The sequence below is a fragment of the Molossus molossus genome, unplaced genomic scaffold, assembly GCF_014108415.1.
Source record: "Molossus molossus isolate mMolMol1 unplaced genomic scaffold, mMolMol1.p scaffold_m16_p_3, whole genome shotgun sequence".
Classification (NCBI taxonomy): Eukaryota; Metazoa; Chordata; class Mammalia; order Chiroptera; family Molossidae; genus Molossus; species Molossus molossus.
In genome coordinates this window covers 124,457,500-124,471,854 of record NW_023425366.1, presented here as the reverse complement: position 1 = coordinate 124,471,854, position 14,355 = coordinate 124,457,500, and the positions used below count along the sequence as shown (strand labels likewise).

The window sequence follows — 14,355 nt, the reverse complement described above, 5'->3', positions numbered from 1 at the left end:
TTTCCCTGCCAAAGCCAGACACCAGACATAGGGCACTGGCTCTCCCTGGTGTGATTTTATTGCATACACAGCACAGACAGCACTGACAAGGCCAGACGTGGCATTCTAAGTAGCTCCCTTCCACCTTAGCTCTGATCTCAAAGCCCTGGCCAGCGGGGGTAGGTGTTCAGGGCTGGTCTTCATGATAGTATGATGAGTGGTGGGCCTGGCCAGGCAGTGGGGCCTGAGGCCAGAGGCCAGAGGGGATGGAATGACAAAAATCTTCCTTATGGAGAGTCCTGCTTTCTAGGATTCCCCAGGGCTAAGGTGCTAGCCCAACACCAGCATGGACTCATCCTCGGTGATAGCAGCCGAGTCCCCCTCCTCTTCAGGGCACATGATAGGACAAGGCCCCGGGGGCCGGTGCTGGAAGAGGGCCGCCCGGTTCTGCTGCTCGCCTTTCTTCACCCAGTGCCCATAGAGCCGAAAGGCACAGCTGTCGATGAGACGCCGCACTGGCCGCAGTGCGTAGGGGTCCCTCAACAGTGCACTCTTGGTCAGTGGCCGTGCATGGTGGATGCTTAAGGCCACTCGTCCAGCAGCCAACACTGTCCACACTGCCACCTGGGAAAGGGGAGGGGAGTGTGAGCTCCAGTGTAACATCTGCCACATAAGACAGATGGGCAGCCCCAGACCTGACACACTCAGGCTTACCCTGAACCGCTGTCGGGGGGTGAGGTTCCAGCGTTGGCTGCCTTCACAACGCTCAAAGAAGGGATGCTGTAGGGCTTGCTGAGCTGTCAGGCGTTCCTCAGGATCTACCTGCAGCAGCCTTGAAATCTAGGGGAACTACAGAGCATGAGGGGCAGCTCTTGGGCCTCCCACCTTGCATCCTCATGGCCCTAGCTCACCAGGTCTTTGACGGTGTTTGAACGGTCGTCCCACTCAGGTGAATTAAACTGGTACTGGCCTTCCATGATCATACGTAACATCAGGATCTGACGCCGGTGCCAGAATGGTGGTGAGCCAGCCAGGAGTGTGAACAAGATCACCCCACAGGCCCATCTGGGGAAAAGACCAAAGTCAGGCAGGACTAGGTGCCAGGCAAATGTATTGAAAGACAGTACACAGGAAGAACACAGAGGATACCACAAACTCACAGGTCAACCTCCTTGCCATAGCCCGGGTGGGTTTCATCCATGGAGCATTTAAGGATCTCTGGTGCTAGATATCCTGGGGTCCCACACAAATCTGGGAAGAGAGGGCTGAGATGGATGCGATGCCACCAGCCCCCTTGTGGGTCCTTAACACCAGCCTTCTGCTGGAGCCTCAACACTGCCAGGACCACAAGTGTTCCCATTCTGCCCATCTGCCTCTGCTAAGTCTCAATATTAGATCCTGACCCTGCTGACCAACTCAAATACCACCAAGGCTCCTGATGGCCTTGGGAAAAATCAGGGAAAAGCTGATTTTCGGATTGACTTCAAGGTCCTACCCAACTGTATCACTTGCCTCCAACCCTTTGGCCAAGCCAACCCACCCACTCCTCACACGTGTCACAACATTTGTACATGCATAACACATGGAAAACAAAACTTCTACATTCCTTTCTGCCCAAATCTATTCTTCCTATAATCTCTACTCTGGTTAGAACCACCACTCAAACCAAGGGGAATGAGTGGGAGTATGGGATTTCTTCAAGCACGTACTGGGTAAGTCCTTTGTTTTTTTCTTTTCTTTTTAATCCTCACCTGAGGATATTTTTCTGTTTATCTTCTGATAGAGTGGGAGGGAGGGAGGGAGAGAAATATCAATGTGAGAGAGACACATCGACTGGTTGCCTCCCACAAGACCCTGACCAGGGCCGGGGACTAACTGCAACTAAGGCATGTGCCCTTGACCGGAATTGAACCCTCGACTCATTGGTCTGAGGGCCAACAATCTAACCGCTGAGCCAAACCCACCAGGGCGGTAAGTCCTTTGTTGAAAACCCCTTCCTGGCTCCCCATTATGTCCTCAGGATCAAGTCTACTCTTACAGCACAGAGCCCTTCATGACTTGATCCAAGCCTGCATTTTTAGTTTGTACCACTTCAGGCACCAATTCTAACATCCCAGAAATTTCCAAACTGTAATCCATGGCACACTTCTAGAGCTTAATAGGCCTAAACTGGAAATGACTCTCAGAAGATTCAGTCCTAAACCAAGTGTTTATTGCCTACCATATACTAAGTTCCACACCAAACACAGGGTTGAATTAGATGTGTGCTCTTACCAAATTCAATGTCTACCAGAAAGCAAATGAGAAATAACAGAGGAAGACTGGTGCCATGAAGGGAGTAAAGAACAAAAAGCAAGGGATCTAACCTGTCCTAGAACTTTCAAGTGAAACCTGAATTACCCAGCCAAGGGAGAGAGTGGAGTGGGAAGGGCAAAAGTGATTCCAGAGTGGGGAAAAGTATATGTGGAAAACAAAGCACAACATCTGTAAGACATGTAAGTCTACAGATTAACAGCATGAGTTTGAGTCAGACTGCCCAAGTTCAAATGCCAGCTATAGGATCTTGGGCAAGTCACAACATCTATAAAACGGAACACAAATCTATCTCAAAGGGTTGTGGAGAGTGGGGGAAGGGGGACACCAATAATGTCAACATTAAAATTTTTTTTTTTTAGTCCTCACCCGAGAACATTTTTTGACATTTTGTTCAGATAGAGTGGGAGGGAGAAAGAGAGAGAAACATCGACGTGAAAGGGAAACATCGAGTGGCTGCCTCCCACACGGCCCAACCAGGGCCGGGGACAAACCGCAACCGAGGTACATGCCCTTAGCGGGAACCGAAACCGAGTCTCTCCAGACCGCAGGCCAACGCTCTAACCGCTGAGCCAAACCGGCCAGGGCTCAACATTAAAAATTTTTAATAATCAAAAAGTTTTGGGGAGGATCTAGAGCAGCAGTTCTCAACCTGTGGGTCGCAACCCCTTTGGAGGGCGAACGACCCTTTCACGGGGTGGCCTAAGACCTTCAGAAAACACATAATTCCGATGGCAATTCATAACAGTAGCAAAATTACAGTTATGAAGTAGCAACGAAAATAATTTTATGGTTGGGGGTCACCACAACATGAGGAACTGTATTAAAGGGTTGTGGCATTAGGAAGGTTGAGAACCAATGATCTAGAGAAATAAGCCATGTGAAGACTCAGCATGGAGCCTAGCTCACACGGTAAGTACCCAGTAAATGTTAGCTATTAATAAATTTAGTGCAAATCCACTGAGGGAGAGAAAATAACGTTAAAAGCTCTGAGGAGCCTGGCCAGTGTGGCTCAGTGGATTGAGCGTCATCCCATGGACTGAGAGGTCCTGGTTGGATTCCTGGTGAGGGCACATGCCAGGGTTGCAGGCTTGATCCCCAGTATGGGGCGTGCATGAGGCAGCCGATTGATGTTTCTCTCTCTCTCCCTTCCTCTCTCTAAAAAATATCAATAAAAACATATTTTTTAAAAAGCCGTGAGGAGGCCCTGGCCAGTTTGGCTCAGCGGTTAGAGCGTCGGCCTGTGGTCCGGAGAGACCCGGGTTCGGTTCCCGCTAAGGGCACGTACTTCGGTTGCAGTTTGTCCCCGGCACTGGTTGGTCGTGCGGGTGGCAGCCACTCAATGTGTCCCTTCACGTCGATGTTCCTCTCTCTCTCTCTCCCTTCCACTCTATCTGTACAAAAAATGGAAAAATATCCTCGGGTGAGGATAAAAAAAAAAAAAAAAAAAGCCGTGAGGAGTCTTGCAATTAAACTTTGTTTAGTTTTCCATTTGCACCAGAATTATTAATACTGGGTGAGCCTGAGTCCCAGGGTACCAGGTAAGAAGTGTCTGGCCATACGTGGTTCCTCATAGCACCTAAGCCACACACTGTGGTCCTTCCTGTCTCTGCCAGACCCCAAATTTGCAGCTAAGTCCTGCTATCACCCTCTCCCTCTTTTTCCTCCTGGGTCAAGCCCAGCCTCCTAAGGCCCATCTCCAGGCTCCTGCTCTGTAGGTCCCTCTGGCTAAATCAGGTGCTCCTTTCTCCCGGCTTCCCCCACATGGCCCCTAGACCCTGCTGCGCAGCACTTATCTGCTCACTTGCCAGTCTCCATCCTCCCCGCATCAGGAAACCCATTCTGAGCTGCACACGAGGCTTTGCACCCAAAGGGTACTTGGCAGGTATTTACTGACTTATCTTTGCTTGATACCTGGGGCTCAGTTCTCAGATCCAGCCAGGCAGCCTCAGGTCTGGGTCTCCTTCCCTCTCAAGCCTCTTAGGGCACCAGGTCCCCTCACCTCGAAGCTTCTCGCCAGGTTCCAAGTGGCAGGAGAACCCAAAATCTGAAAGCCGGATCTGCATGTTGTCATCTAGGAGAATATTCTCGGGCTTCAGATCTCGGTGCACAATGTTGTTGGCATGGAGAAAACTCACTGCTTCCAGCAGAGACCTCATGATGGACCTAGGGGAGGGGCAGTCTCCTCTGCTTCTCCCTGCCCCACCCCACTCCCTGCTCACCCCAGGGTCTGCAGGCTCAGCCAATTACCTGGTTTCCTTTTCTGAGAGGGCCACCTTCTCTGTGAGATAGTCAAACAGCTCTCCCTTCCGCATCCTAAGGGATAGGAGTGGTAGGGAGGTAGGTGCACCTCACAGTGAGGGCTGTGAAAATAAGCCAGTTCTCACAAAAAAAATATTATGGAACAGGCCAGTAAAGAGAGATTGCTCTGCAGACAAACTAAAAGGTCTCAAGACAGAGCACTCCAAGAGAGAGGAATGCCAGGGGCAGTTTTGCCTAGTGGGTACGCAGTTAAAATATCTGCACTGTGCTTGAGGGAGTTATTTTAGCAAGAATGAGGACCTTCTTGTCCCAATAATTTGCAGGAGGTCCTTGTTATCTGATACTCAAAAAGGCCTTTTAAAGTGAATCTGTCTATACCACTGACCAAAATTTCAATTAATAGTGGCAAAAAAGTTGTATAGGACTTTATTTTGATTTTTTGCTTAGTTTTCTCTTTAAAGATTGGGGTTATAGTCTGGCTGGTGTGGCTCAGTGGTTGGGCATCGACCCATGCACCAAGAGGTCACTGGTTCAATTCCCGGTCAGGATACATGCCCAGGTTGTGGGCCCAATTCCCAGTGGGGGGCATGCAGGAGGCGGCCAATCAATGTTCTCTCTTATTGATGTTTCTATCTCTCTCCCTCTCACTAAAAAATCAATAAAGAAAAAAAAAGAGTGGGGTTATAATTACAACTGTGTCAATCACTGAACTATAAAAAACACAGCAGGTATTGTTTTGGGGAGTATTATTGCTGAGTAAAGTTGCATAATGGGTAAATAAAATGGACACTTCCTACCTCCCCTTGGACTTTTACAGAGTCATTTCTGTATGAAAACAACTTTTTCCAAGGGTCTCTCTTAAATATTTGGTATTCAAACCATTCTCTTTTGAAGTACCTTTGCAACTTATTTGCATTATACTGTATAACGTGCTATTCAGATTCACATTCATCAGAAAAAGAACTGATGAGCAGAGACAGATACCAGCATAGGGTGTTAAACAATGAGACCGGTGAGCAAAACTGTTTTATAAGTGGTCAGCTCCTAGACAGACACTTTCTTTCTTCCCTTTCTTCCCTGCTAAACTTATAACTGTCAGCCCTTTCTTCCCTGCTAAACTTATAACTGTGGGAGACTGATATAATGGGGGACTTGAGTCATGAAGACCCTTTGTCTTTGGTCACTATTACTCTTTGAAGAACTTGTCTCAATCAGGGCACCCAGGAAAAGGGCCAGAGCCATGGACTGCCAGGCAGGCCCTAGCTGGAACAGAGGAAAGTGTGAGCAGGGTGGTCTTTTTTTTTTTTTTTTTTTATCCTCACCCGAGGACATTTTTCCATTTTTTGTTCAGATAGAATGGGAGGGAGAGAGAGGAACAGAGAGAGAGAGAAACATCGATGTGAAAGGAACACATCGAGTGGCTGCCACCCGCACGACCTACCAGGGCCGGGTACAAACTGCAACCAAGGTACATGCCCTTAGTGGGAACCGAACCCGGGTCTCTCAGGACCGCAGGCCGACGCTCTAACCGCTGAGCCAAACCGGCCAGGGCAAGCAGGGTGGTCTTAATCTGACTGTGCTGTAAGGCTGGGGTCATGCATGGAGGTGAGGAGGCTTCTCAGATCAGGGGAGGGAGATACTCACAGGTCAAACACCAGGAACATGAAGCTAGAAGACTCGTAGGAATCGATGAGAGTGACTGGGGAAAGAGGCAGAAAGGCAAAGAGACAGAGATGGAAAGGAGCAGATGCATATTAAAGGAGCTTTCCACCCTGAGGCAACAGTGGGCTGTTACTGGGAAGGAAGGAGAACCAAAGGAGGCAATAGGGACCCAAAGGCTGGCCACACTTTGAGGTGGAGCAGAGCCAGGAGGAAGGGAGCAGAGGGGTAGAGGCAGTGTTACGGGAGCGGGCTATGGGCAGGGCCAGCAGAAGGTGATTGTCAGCCAATAAGAACAGGGAATGCAGCCTTACTGATGTGGGGGTGGCCAGCGACCTGGCGAAGGATGTGTGTCTCTCGCCGCGTGGCTTCTCGCACCTCCTCCAACTGCTCAGGACTCAGTCGTTCAGCTGTCACCTCCATGATTTTCACTGCAAACTCATGGCCAGTAGCTCGATGAACACAACGGCGGACCACAGAGCTCACTCCTCTGCCAGAGTCAAACAACACAGGAGTCAGGGCCTCCTGCTCTCTCATCTCCAAGCAGAGTAGAGCCTCCACATCCTCATATATGCTGCACCAGGCTCTGAAGATCCTTCTGGACAAGGCAACCTCCCAAGGAGCTTGTCCTGGCCTAAAGCAGCTTCACAGTAGCCTCAACAAGCAACCTGGATACCCAGCAAGGTGTAACACAAAGCTCACAGGGAAGGCAGGCATGGGTCCTGGTTTCCAATGTAGCCTTTGCTGTGCCCTCCATGGGTAAGCCTAGGTAAGTTCTTTCTACACTGAGCCCCAGGACCTGCCTCTTGTCCTGAAACCCCATAAGGAGAAAGTGGGGGGAAAATGATATAAGGCTCCCTCCAAATTTTACTCACACTTCCTGATTAACCCATTCAAATCCCCAAGTTCTCCTACATTAGTTAAAGTATAGGAGGCTCCAAATAAATATTGGGCAATTGACTAGAAGATCAAAGTTGAGAATTAGGAGATCTTGGTTTAGGCCCCAAATTTGCCACTAATTAGTCTCCAAGGAACCCATGGACATAAGGTCTCTGGGTTTCTGCTTCTCCAGCTCTGAAACATAGCCAACAATATCTTGAAGGAATGTTGAAAGACATTAATGAGGTAGAGACAGGAAAGCCCATTTGGCATTATAAAAAGGAAGTCCTAGACAGAGATTTCGTTGCTTGGGCTGTCACCAACTCGATATGACCCTTCAAGTACCTCAGGCTAAGGTGCAAATCTTTCCAGGATCATACCACATTTCGTATGCTGGTTCCCTGGCTGCCCTTCACAAAACTTTACTGCTGTGCTCTCATGGCCTCCTCGACCTTACATAACTCTCTGCTTAGAATGCCTGCCACCCACATCTCTGGTTCAATCAAAGGATGCAAACTATTGACCCTCTGGCCAAATACAGGCCACAGATGAATTATCTTTTGGTCAGTGCAATGTTCTTTACAAATCTGAATTCCAGTATCTTAGATGGGAGAAGAACCCTCTAGCTGCTACAATGCTCACCACTTCCCACTGTCTTGCTTTTAGCCACTTCACAGTTTTATTTCGTGCTCAACCACTAAGTGCATCTGAGTTTGAGGCCTAGTGTAACTATTTTAAAGCTTTAGACCTTTATACATGAAGAAACTGGTACTCTGGGAAAAGTAATTTAGAGAGAGTCTGCAGGTAATTTATTATGCAGGGAAAATAGAGAGACAAGGGATAATGCTACCCCATTAATCTTGGAATGAGATGATAAAGACCCTACCCTCTGATCTGCCTTTTCCAAAACTGGCCTTTCTGCGTCCCTTGGCAGTAGAACCACTCTTCTTCCTAGTCTCCGTGAACCCTCCCTTATTGGGTCCTGAAACCCCGCTACTCAAGACTTGGATCTTAGTTCTCCTCTTTTCCCACTACTCTGCCCTGGTAACCTCCATCCAGTGCCAGGGGTTTTTAATACCAACTATGTGTAAATTTTTGCTGCTACACTGCCTTGAGCCTTCATTATTTCTCCCCAGAATTCCTAATTCCAATGGTCTTTTTTTTTTTTTTATCCTCACCCGAGGATATTTTTCCATTTTTTGTACAGATAGAGTGGGAGGGAGAGAGAGGAAGGGAGAGAGAGAGAGAGAGACATCGACGTGAGGGGACACATCGAGTGGCTGCCAGCCGCACGACCAACCAGGGCCGGGGACAAACTGCAGCCAAAGTACGTGCCCTTAGCGTGAACCGAACCCGGGTCTCTCCGGACCGCAGGCCGACGCTCTAACCGCTGAGCCAAACTGGCCAGGGCCAATGGTCTTTTGATATCTCCATGTGAATTCTAAAAGGAGTCTGGCCCTGGCTGGTTTGGTTCAGTGGTTAGAGCGTCAGCCTGCGGTCCAGAGAGACCTGGGTTCGGTTCCCGCTAAGGGCGTGTACCTTGGTTGCAGTTTGTCCCTGGCCCTGGTTGGTCGTGCGGGTGGCAGCCACTCGATGTGTCCCTTTCACATCAATGTTTCTCTCTCTCTCTTCCTCCCACTCTATCTGAACAAAAAATGGAAAAAAATGTCCTCAGGTGAGGATTATAAATAAATAAATAATAAATAAATAAATAAATAAATAAATAAATAAATAAATAAAAGGAGTCTGAACAAATCTAATGGACACACACCCATCTGCTTTCCTGGCCTCAACAGGATTTGTCACAGCAGACCATGCCAACCTTGCAGAAGCACATTCTTCCTGTTTTCCTTTTTTTTGTTGTTAATCCTCACCTGAAGATATATTTTTCCATTGACTTTTAGATAGAGTGGAAGGGAGGAAGAGAGAGAAACATCAATGTGAGAGACACACAACAATTTGTTGCCTCCCACACAACCTTGACTGGGGCCGAGGATCAAACCCACAACCCTTCAGTCCACAGGCCGACACGCTAACCACAGAGCAAAACCTGTCAGGGCTCCTGTTGTTCTTTATAATTCACAAATGGCATCTCCTTGGTCTCCCTTGCTGGCTCCTCCTTCTCTAACCCTTCATGATACATACACCCAGGGCCTGAGCCCAAGCTTCTGTCTACATTCTCTCTCCAACTACTACCTACATGCTGATGCTTCCCAAATTTATAGCTTTAGCCCAATTCTCTTCCTTGAGTTCCAGATTCACAGACCCACTTGACAACTCCAACTGTATATCTCAAACTCAACATTTCCAAAATGGAATTCCTTACTTGCTCACCCATCCCCACAGTCTGATCCTCCTCAGTCTTCTCCATTTCAATAAATGGTGCTCACATGCTCAAATCCCAACCTTAGAGGTTATTCTTGTTTTCTTCTCTTTTTCCCCTTATGGTCATATCCAATCCTTCAGGAAACTGTATCAAGTCATCACTTACATCTATCCACTTCTCTCCATCTCTACCACCTCCACTCTTGTTTTAAACCATCATCATTGCTAACCTGAATGAATTAATAGGTTCATAACTGGTCTCTATGCCTCCATTCCTGCCCTGCTCCTTCTCCACTCTCTACATAAGAGCCAGAATGATCTTTTTTAAAAATCCTTACCCGAGGATATTTTTTCACTGATTCTCAGATAGAGTGCAAGGGGGAGAGAGAGAGAGAGGGAGGGAGAGAGAAAGAGAAAGAGAAATATTGATATGAGAGAGAGACATCGATTAGTTGCTTCCTACACAACCCCAACCAGGGCCAGGGATGGAACTGCAACCGAGGTACATACCCCTGACTGGAATGGAACCTATGACTCTTTGGTATGCAGGCCAACACTCTAAACGCTAAACCAAACCAGCCTTGGCCAGAATGATCTTTTTAAACTGTAATTAACACTGTATTGAGCACTTACCATGTGCCTGGAAGTGTTCTAAGAGTATTATATTAACTTTTTTAATCCTCACAGTATCCTACAAAGTAGGGTCTATTTTTATTCCCAATTTACAATGGAGAAACTGAGGCATGGAAAGGATAAGCTCCCAAATCACAAAAATGTAAATCAGATCATGTTGCTACCTGTTTTGAAATGACCTGTTTCACTAAAATAAAATTTAAATTCCTTATCATAACCTAAGACCTTATATAACCTAAACTCTATTTACCGCTCCAATTTGATTTCCTCCTTTTTCCACTTCTAGCCAGTATACCCTTCTATGTATTGCTTGAGTAGGCCTTTTCCTACCTTGAGCCTTTGCATTCATTGTTCCTTCTGCCTGGAACATATCCTGCCTCTGCTCATGCCCTGTTCATTCCCATCCTTCAAGTCTCAGCTCCATTAATTACTCTCGTTTCATTACCCCATTTCTTTTCTCTATAGCACTTATGTTGATCATTATCTTATTTTTGTGTTTACTGTCTCTCTCTATAACTAATTCTAGTTGTCTATCTCTACAACTAGAACAGAAACCTTATGGGTCTTGTATCCCAGTGCCTAGCACAGTGCACCCAGCACATTGCACCTGCTCAGGAAACCTTTAATGAATAAATGTATCTATAATTGCCTCTACAGGTGATGCCCGCTTTCTATTTTCTGCATGCTGAACTCCTCCTATTCATCCTCCAAGACTCAAATATCACCTCTTCTGGGAAGCTGTGGTTTTCTGAGACCCCATAGCACTTTTTACACAGCCTGATACTTTTCAAATGTTCATGTGTCTCTTTCAGTCACTTCACTTGGAGTGCCTCCAGGACATAAGCATCTGTTCTTCCCTCCCCGTTTAGCTTTGGGTCTGACACTCAGCAGGTAATTCAACTATATTTGAATACATAAATAAATTTGAGAAAAAAATGGGGGTTGACACAGAATAAGAGTCTAGTCACCAAACTAACCACTGATCTCTCCCATTTAGAACTATCCGGCCCTTAGATGGAACTGTGTATCCTAGCTAGGACCCGACCTCTCTGGATTTCGGTTTTCCTGGCCATGGCCTCACCTGCCAATGACGTCCTTAGGGTCGTACTTCTGGTAAAACTCCTTGGCCGCGGCCCAGTCGGGCAGCTCATCCTCGGGTCCCACGTCCAGCGTCATTCTGACGGAGGTATGGGCCTGTGTGGAGGAAACGGAGGGCAGGGAGGCCCACAGGCTCTGAGAGGACGCACATCGCGACTCGCGGAGGCACAGTCCTTGCGGCTGAGGCGCCAGGATCTTGGGGAGTTGGGACGGGGTTGGGAAGGATCGGGACTGGGGAGGCCCCGCAAACGGGCCTAAGGGGTGAGAGGGTTGGCAGGGCAGGAAGAGGGGCGGGCTAGGGGAGGGGGAGGGAAAAGGTTTGGAGAATAAGGGAAGGGGTACACAAGCGGGCGGCTGTTGCTGCGCAGGCGCACCTGGGCGAACGCTGAGAAGGGGCGCAGGGTCTCGAGAAGACTCACCCGCAGAGGCGGAGAATGAAGCCAGGGATCCCGCGAGGCCGCTGTCTCAGGGTTCGCCTCTAAGTTCCTTACCTTACCCGGGGAGATGCCGGCAACGACCTCCGGCCCCGCCCCCATCCTGTCCGCCAATAGCCAGCGCCGCTTGAAGACTGAGACTCAAAAACCCTTCCGATTGGAAACTTGTTGTCTAATAGGCAGCCGAGAGTCCGGAGGCTGGAGCGGGCGTTGGAGCTTGGAATTACCTAAGGCTGCGACGACTAAGGCGGGGCTTCAAATATGGCCAATCAGCGCACGGCATCTGCTGGGCCAGGAGAGGGCGGAACTTCTAGACCAATAGGGTTGGAGGGCTGGAACGCGACCCGGAAGTTAGGTTTACTGGAAGCCAGATCTCTGGATTGTAGGGTGCGCGACTTGCTGGCTTCGATCCCCGGACGTGGGCATGAACTGCTCAGTCTCCTCCCAGCATCCCTATCTGAGTTCGGCTCTATATTAGCAGCCCTGCCTTGAGGGGTAGGCTCTAGCCGTGAAAACTCTAGGAGCACACCGCTTTTATTCCAATTTGGCTACTTGGTGCGGACTTGGGTACGCCAGTCTGTCAGCCAGAAGAGGCTGCCTCATTCACTCTGATTTTGAATACTTATAAAGCCTTAGTGCTCACCAGTTGGTGTGTTATACGTTTTCCAACCTTCCACCACCCCCTCTGCAAAGCCTTGGGGAGTATTACACTCTGTTCTAATCCTACAAAATCCTTCATAAGCAAGTGCATACCTCAACCCTGGCATTCACTTACTCAACAAACATTTGTTGAGCGTCTATGTGCTAGACCAGCGATTTTCAACCTTTTCATCTCATGGCACACATAAACTACTAAAATTCTGCAGCACACCAAAAAATAGGTATAATTTTGATTCATTCACACTGACCCGCTATTGTGTTGGCTGTTGTCAATTTTTTTTAATCCTCCTATGAGGATATTTTTCTATTTATCTTGAGGTAGAGAGAAAGGGAGAGAGAGACATCAATGTGAGAGGGACACATCGACTGGTTGCCTCCCGCAGGACCCCGACCAGGGCCTGGGACGAACTGCAACCGAGGTATGTGCCCTTGGCTGGAATCAAACCCGGGACTCATTGGTCCGTGGGCTGATGCTCTACCGCTGAGCTAAACCGGCCAGGGCTGTTATTTTTTAATTTGGCAATCTAAGGGAAAAGACGTTAGTACTCCTAACTAAATAGGTATTGCATGTCTTAAAAATTCTTGTGGTACCGGGTTGAAAATCGCTGTTAGACTAAGAGCAATGAAAGAAGTCCCTACCCTTGTGGGAGTTGTGTTCCAGAGAAGGAGGCACAGAATTAATTCATATAACCTTCCAACAACTATCTTAGAAACTTTAGGATCAAAACCATGTAAGGAGTCCAAGTAACTTTTTAACGGAGTACTTCAATCTAAAGCCAGAATGGTGCACTCTCCCTCCTGGGAGCAGCCAGCACCTTTCCCTTCCCCCACAGGTGTACATCCTGAACTCTAAGGGACCCCATAAGACTTACAACCAGGGGAGCAATAGGCAGCAGCAGCTCATCCCAGGCTAACTAACCCCTGACCCTGTCTCCAAGGTCCACTTTTCTCTGACTCTCCAGTGAGCTGAAAGCAGCCCTGCCTTGGCTCATTTCTTTCCTACGTTTCTAGAGAGCCAAAGCAGTTGCCCAGTCTCTCTCCTGTTGCTTCATCTATCCTAAGCCCTTCCTTGTTTCACTGTCCCTAGCTTTAATAAATGTACCCTGAAAATAAAAATAAAGGCAAAATAATTGCAAAGAAATCTTGAACTTTATTTAGTAGGCTTATTTGGTAGTATAATGGAATAATTATTCTCAAATTGAGCAAGTGAATAAGTATTTATTTGGCAGCCAAGGTTCTTACTATGGGAATATGTAATTTAGAATGGGGAAAGGAGAGCCCTGGCCAGTGTGGCTTAGTTGGTTGGGCATTGTCCCATGCATGGTGAAGTTGCAGGTTCAATTCCAAGTCAGACAACATGCATGGGTTGTTGGCTCAAACCCTGGTGGTGTTGTGAGGGGGCATGTAAGAGGCAGCTGATCAATGTTTCTCCCTCCCTTTCTCTCTCTCTAAAAATCAATAAGGATGTTTAAAAAATAGAATGGGCGCCCTGGCTGGTTTGGCTCAGTGGTTAGAGAGTTGGCCTGCGGTCCGGAGAGACCTGGGTTCGGTTCCCACTAAGGGAACGGTTGCAGTTTGTCCCCAGTCCTGGTTGGGTCGTGTGGGTGGCAACCACTCGATATGTCCCTTTCACGTCGATGTTTCTCTCTCTGTCTCTTCCCCCCTCTCCCTCCCACTCTATCTGAACAAAATATGGAAAAATGTCCTCCGGTGAGGAAAAAAAAAAAGAATGGGGAATGGAGAGAAAGAACCTATAACTGATTTAAATCAAAGATGTGAAATGCCGGGGGGTGGGGGGCCGGATGGGGAGGAGGGAGTCTAGGGAGAAAAAAGGAGAAACAGCTGTAACAAAAATAAATTAACAAAAATGGGGGGGATAGCATCAAAGAAAAAAAATGTGATTTAAAAAATAGATTTAAAGTAGATGAAATTAAGTCTTTTCTAGCTCTAACCTCTAAAAGGGCCTAGAAGCAATGACATCCCAGTAGAGTAAGCACAGTTAGTGTTCAGATACTGATTTCAAAATAACAGTCTCCAGTAAAAGAATCAGGGCTCATTGGGAGAAATGGCCAATTCCCAGGCTGGAGCAGAGAAAGTGCCAGATAAATCTAAA

General features: G+C 47.8%; 1 protein-coding gene across 3 annotated transcripts; it reads right to left on the bottom strand.

Moving 5' to 3' along the window:
- Positions 1–47: 47 nt before the first annotated feature.
- PHKG2 (phosphorylase kinase catalytic subunit gamma 2) lies at positions 48–11,777 on the bottom strand. 3 transcript variants are annotated; one of them, XM_036280210.1, is made up of 10 exons: positions 11,568–11,679; positions 11,132–11,244; positions 6,528–6,644; positions 6,199–6,253; positions 4,543–4,608; positions 4,295–4,458; positions 1,140–1,230; positions 891–1,044; positions 694–819; positions 48–603 (listed from the first exon to the last, which is right to left on the bottom strand). In XM_036280210.1, exons 2-10 carry the CDS (start codon positions 11,199–11,201, stop codon positions 310–312), a joined length of 1,137 nt encoding a protein of 378 aa, XP_036136103.1. In that variant the 5' UTR covers positions 11,202–11,244; positions 11,568–11,679; the 3' UTR covers positions 48–309. The 3 variants fall into 3 exon arrangements, with proteins under 3 accessions (XP_036136103.1, XP_036136102.1, XP_036136101.1); XM_036280208.1 differs by having other exon boundaries at positions 63–603; positions 6,528–6,703; positions 11,568–11,777; XM_036280209.1 differs by lacking the exon at positions 6,199–6,253 and having other exon boundaries at positions 4,295–4,366; positions 6,528–6,703; positions 11,568–11,777.
- Between the last annotated feature and the right edge of the window lie 2,578 nt (positions 11,778–14,355).

Bases quoted from the DNA above. Each gene is read 5' to 3' on its own strand.
- PHKG2 (XM_036280208.1), bottom strand. From the start codon at position 11,684: ATGGGGGCGGGGCCGGAGGTCGTTGCCGGCATCTCCCCGGGTAAGGTA. The intron at 6,254-6,527 runs GTAAGGCTGCAT...CTCTTTCCCCAG, and splicing joins CGCTGGCCACCCCCACATCA to TCACTCTCATCGATTCCTAC. The intron at 820-890 runs GTGAGCTAGGGC...TAGTTCCCCTAG, and splicing joins CAAACACCGTCAAAGACCTG to ATTTCAAGGCTGCTGCAGGT.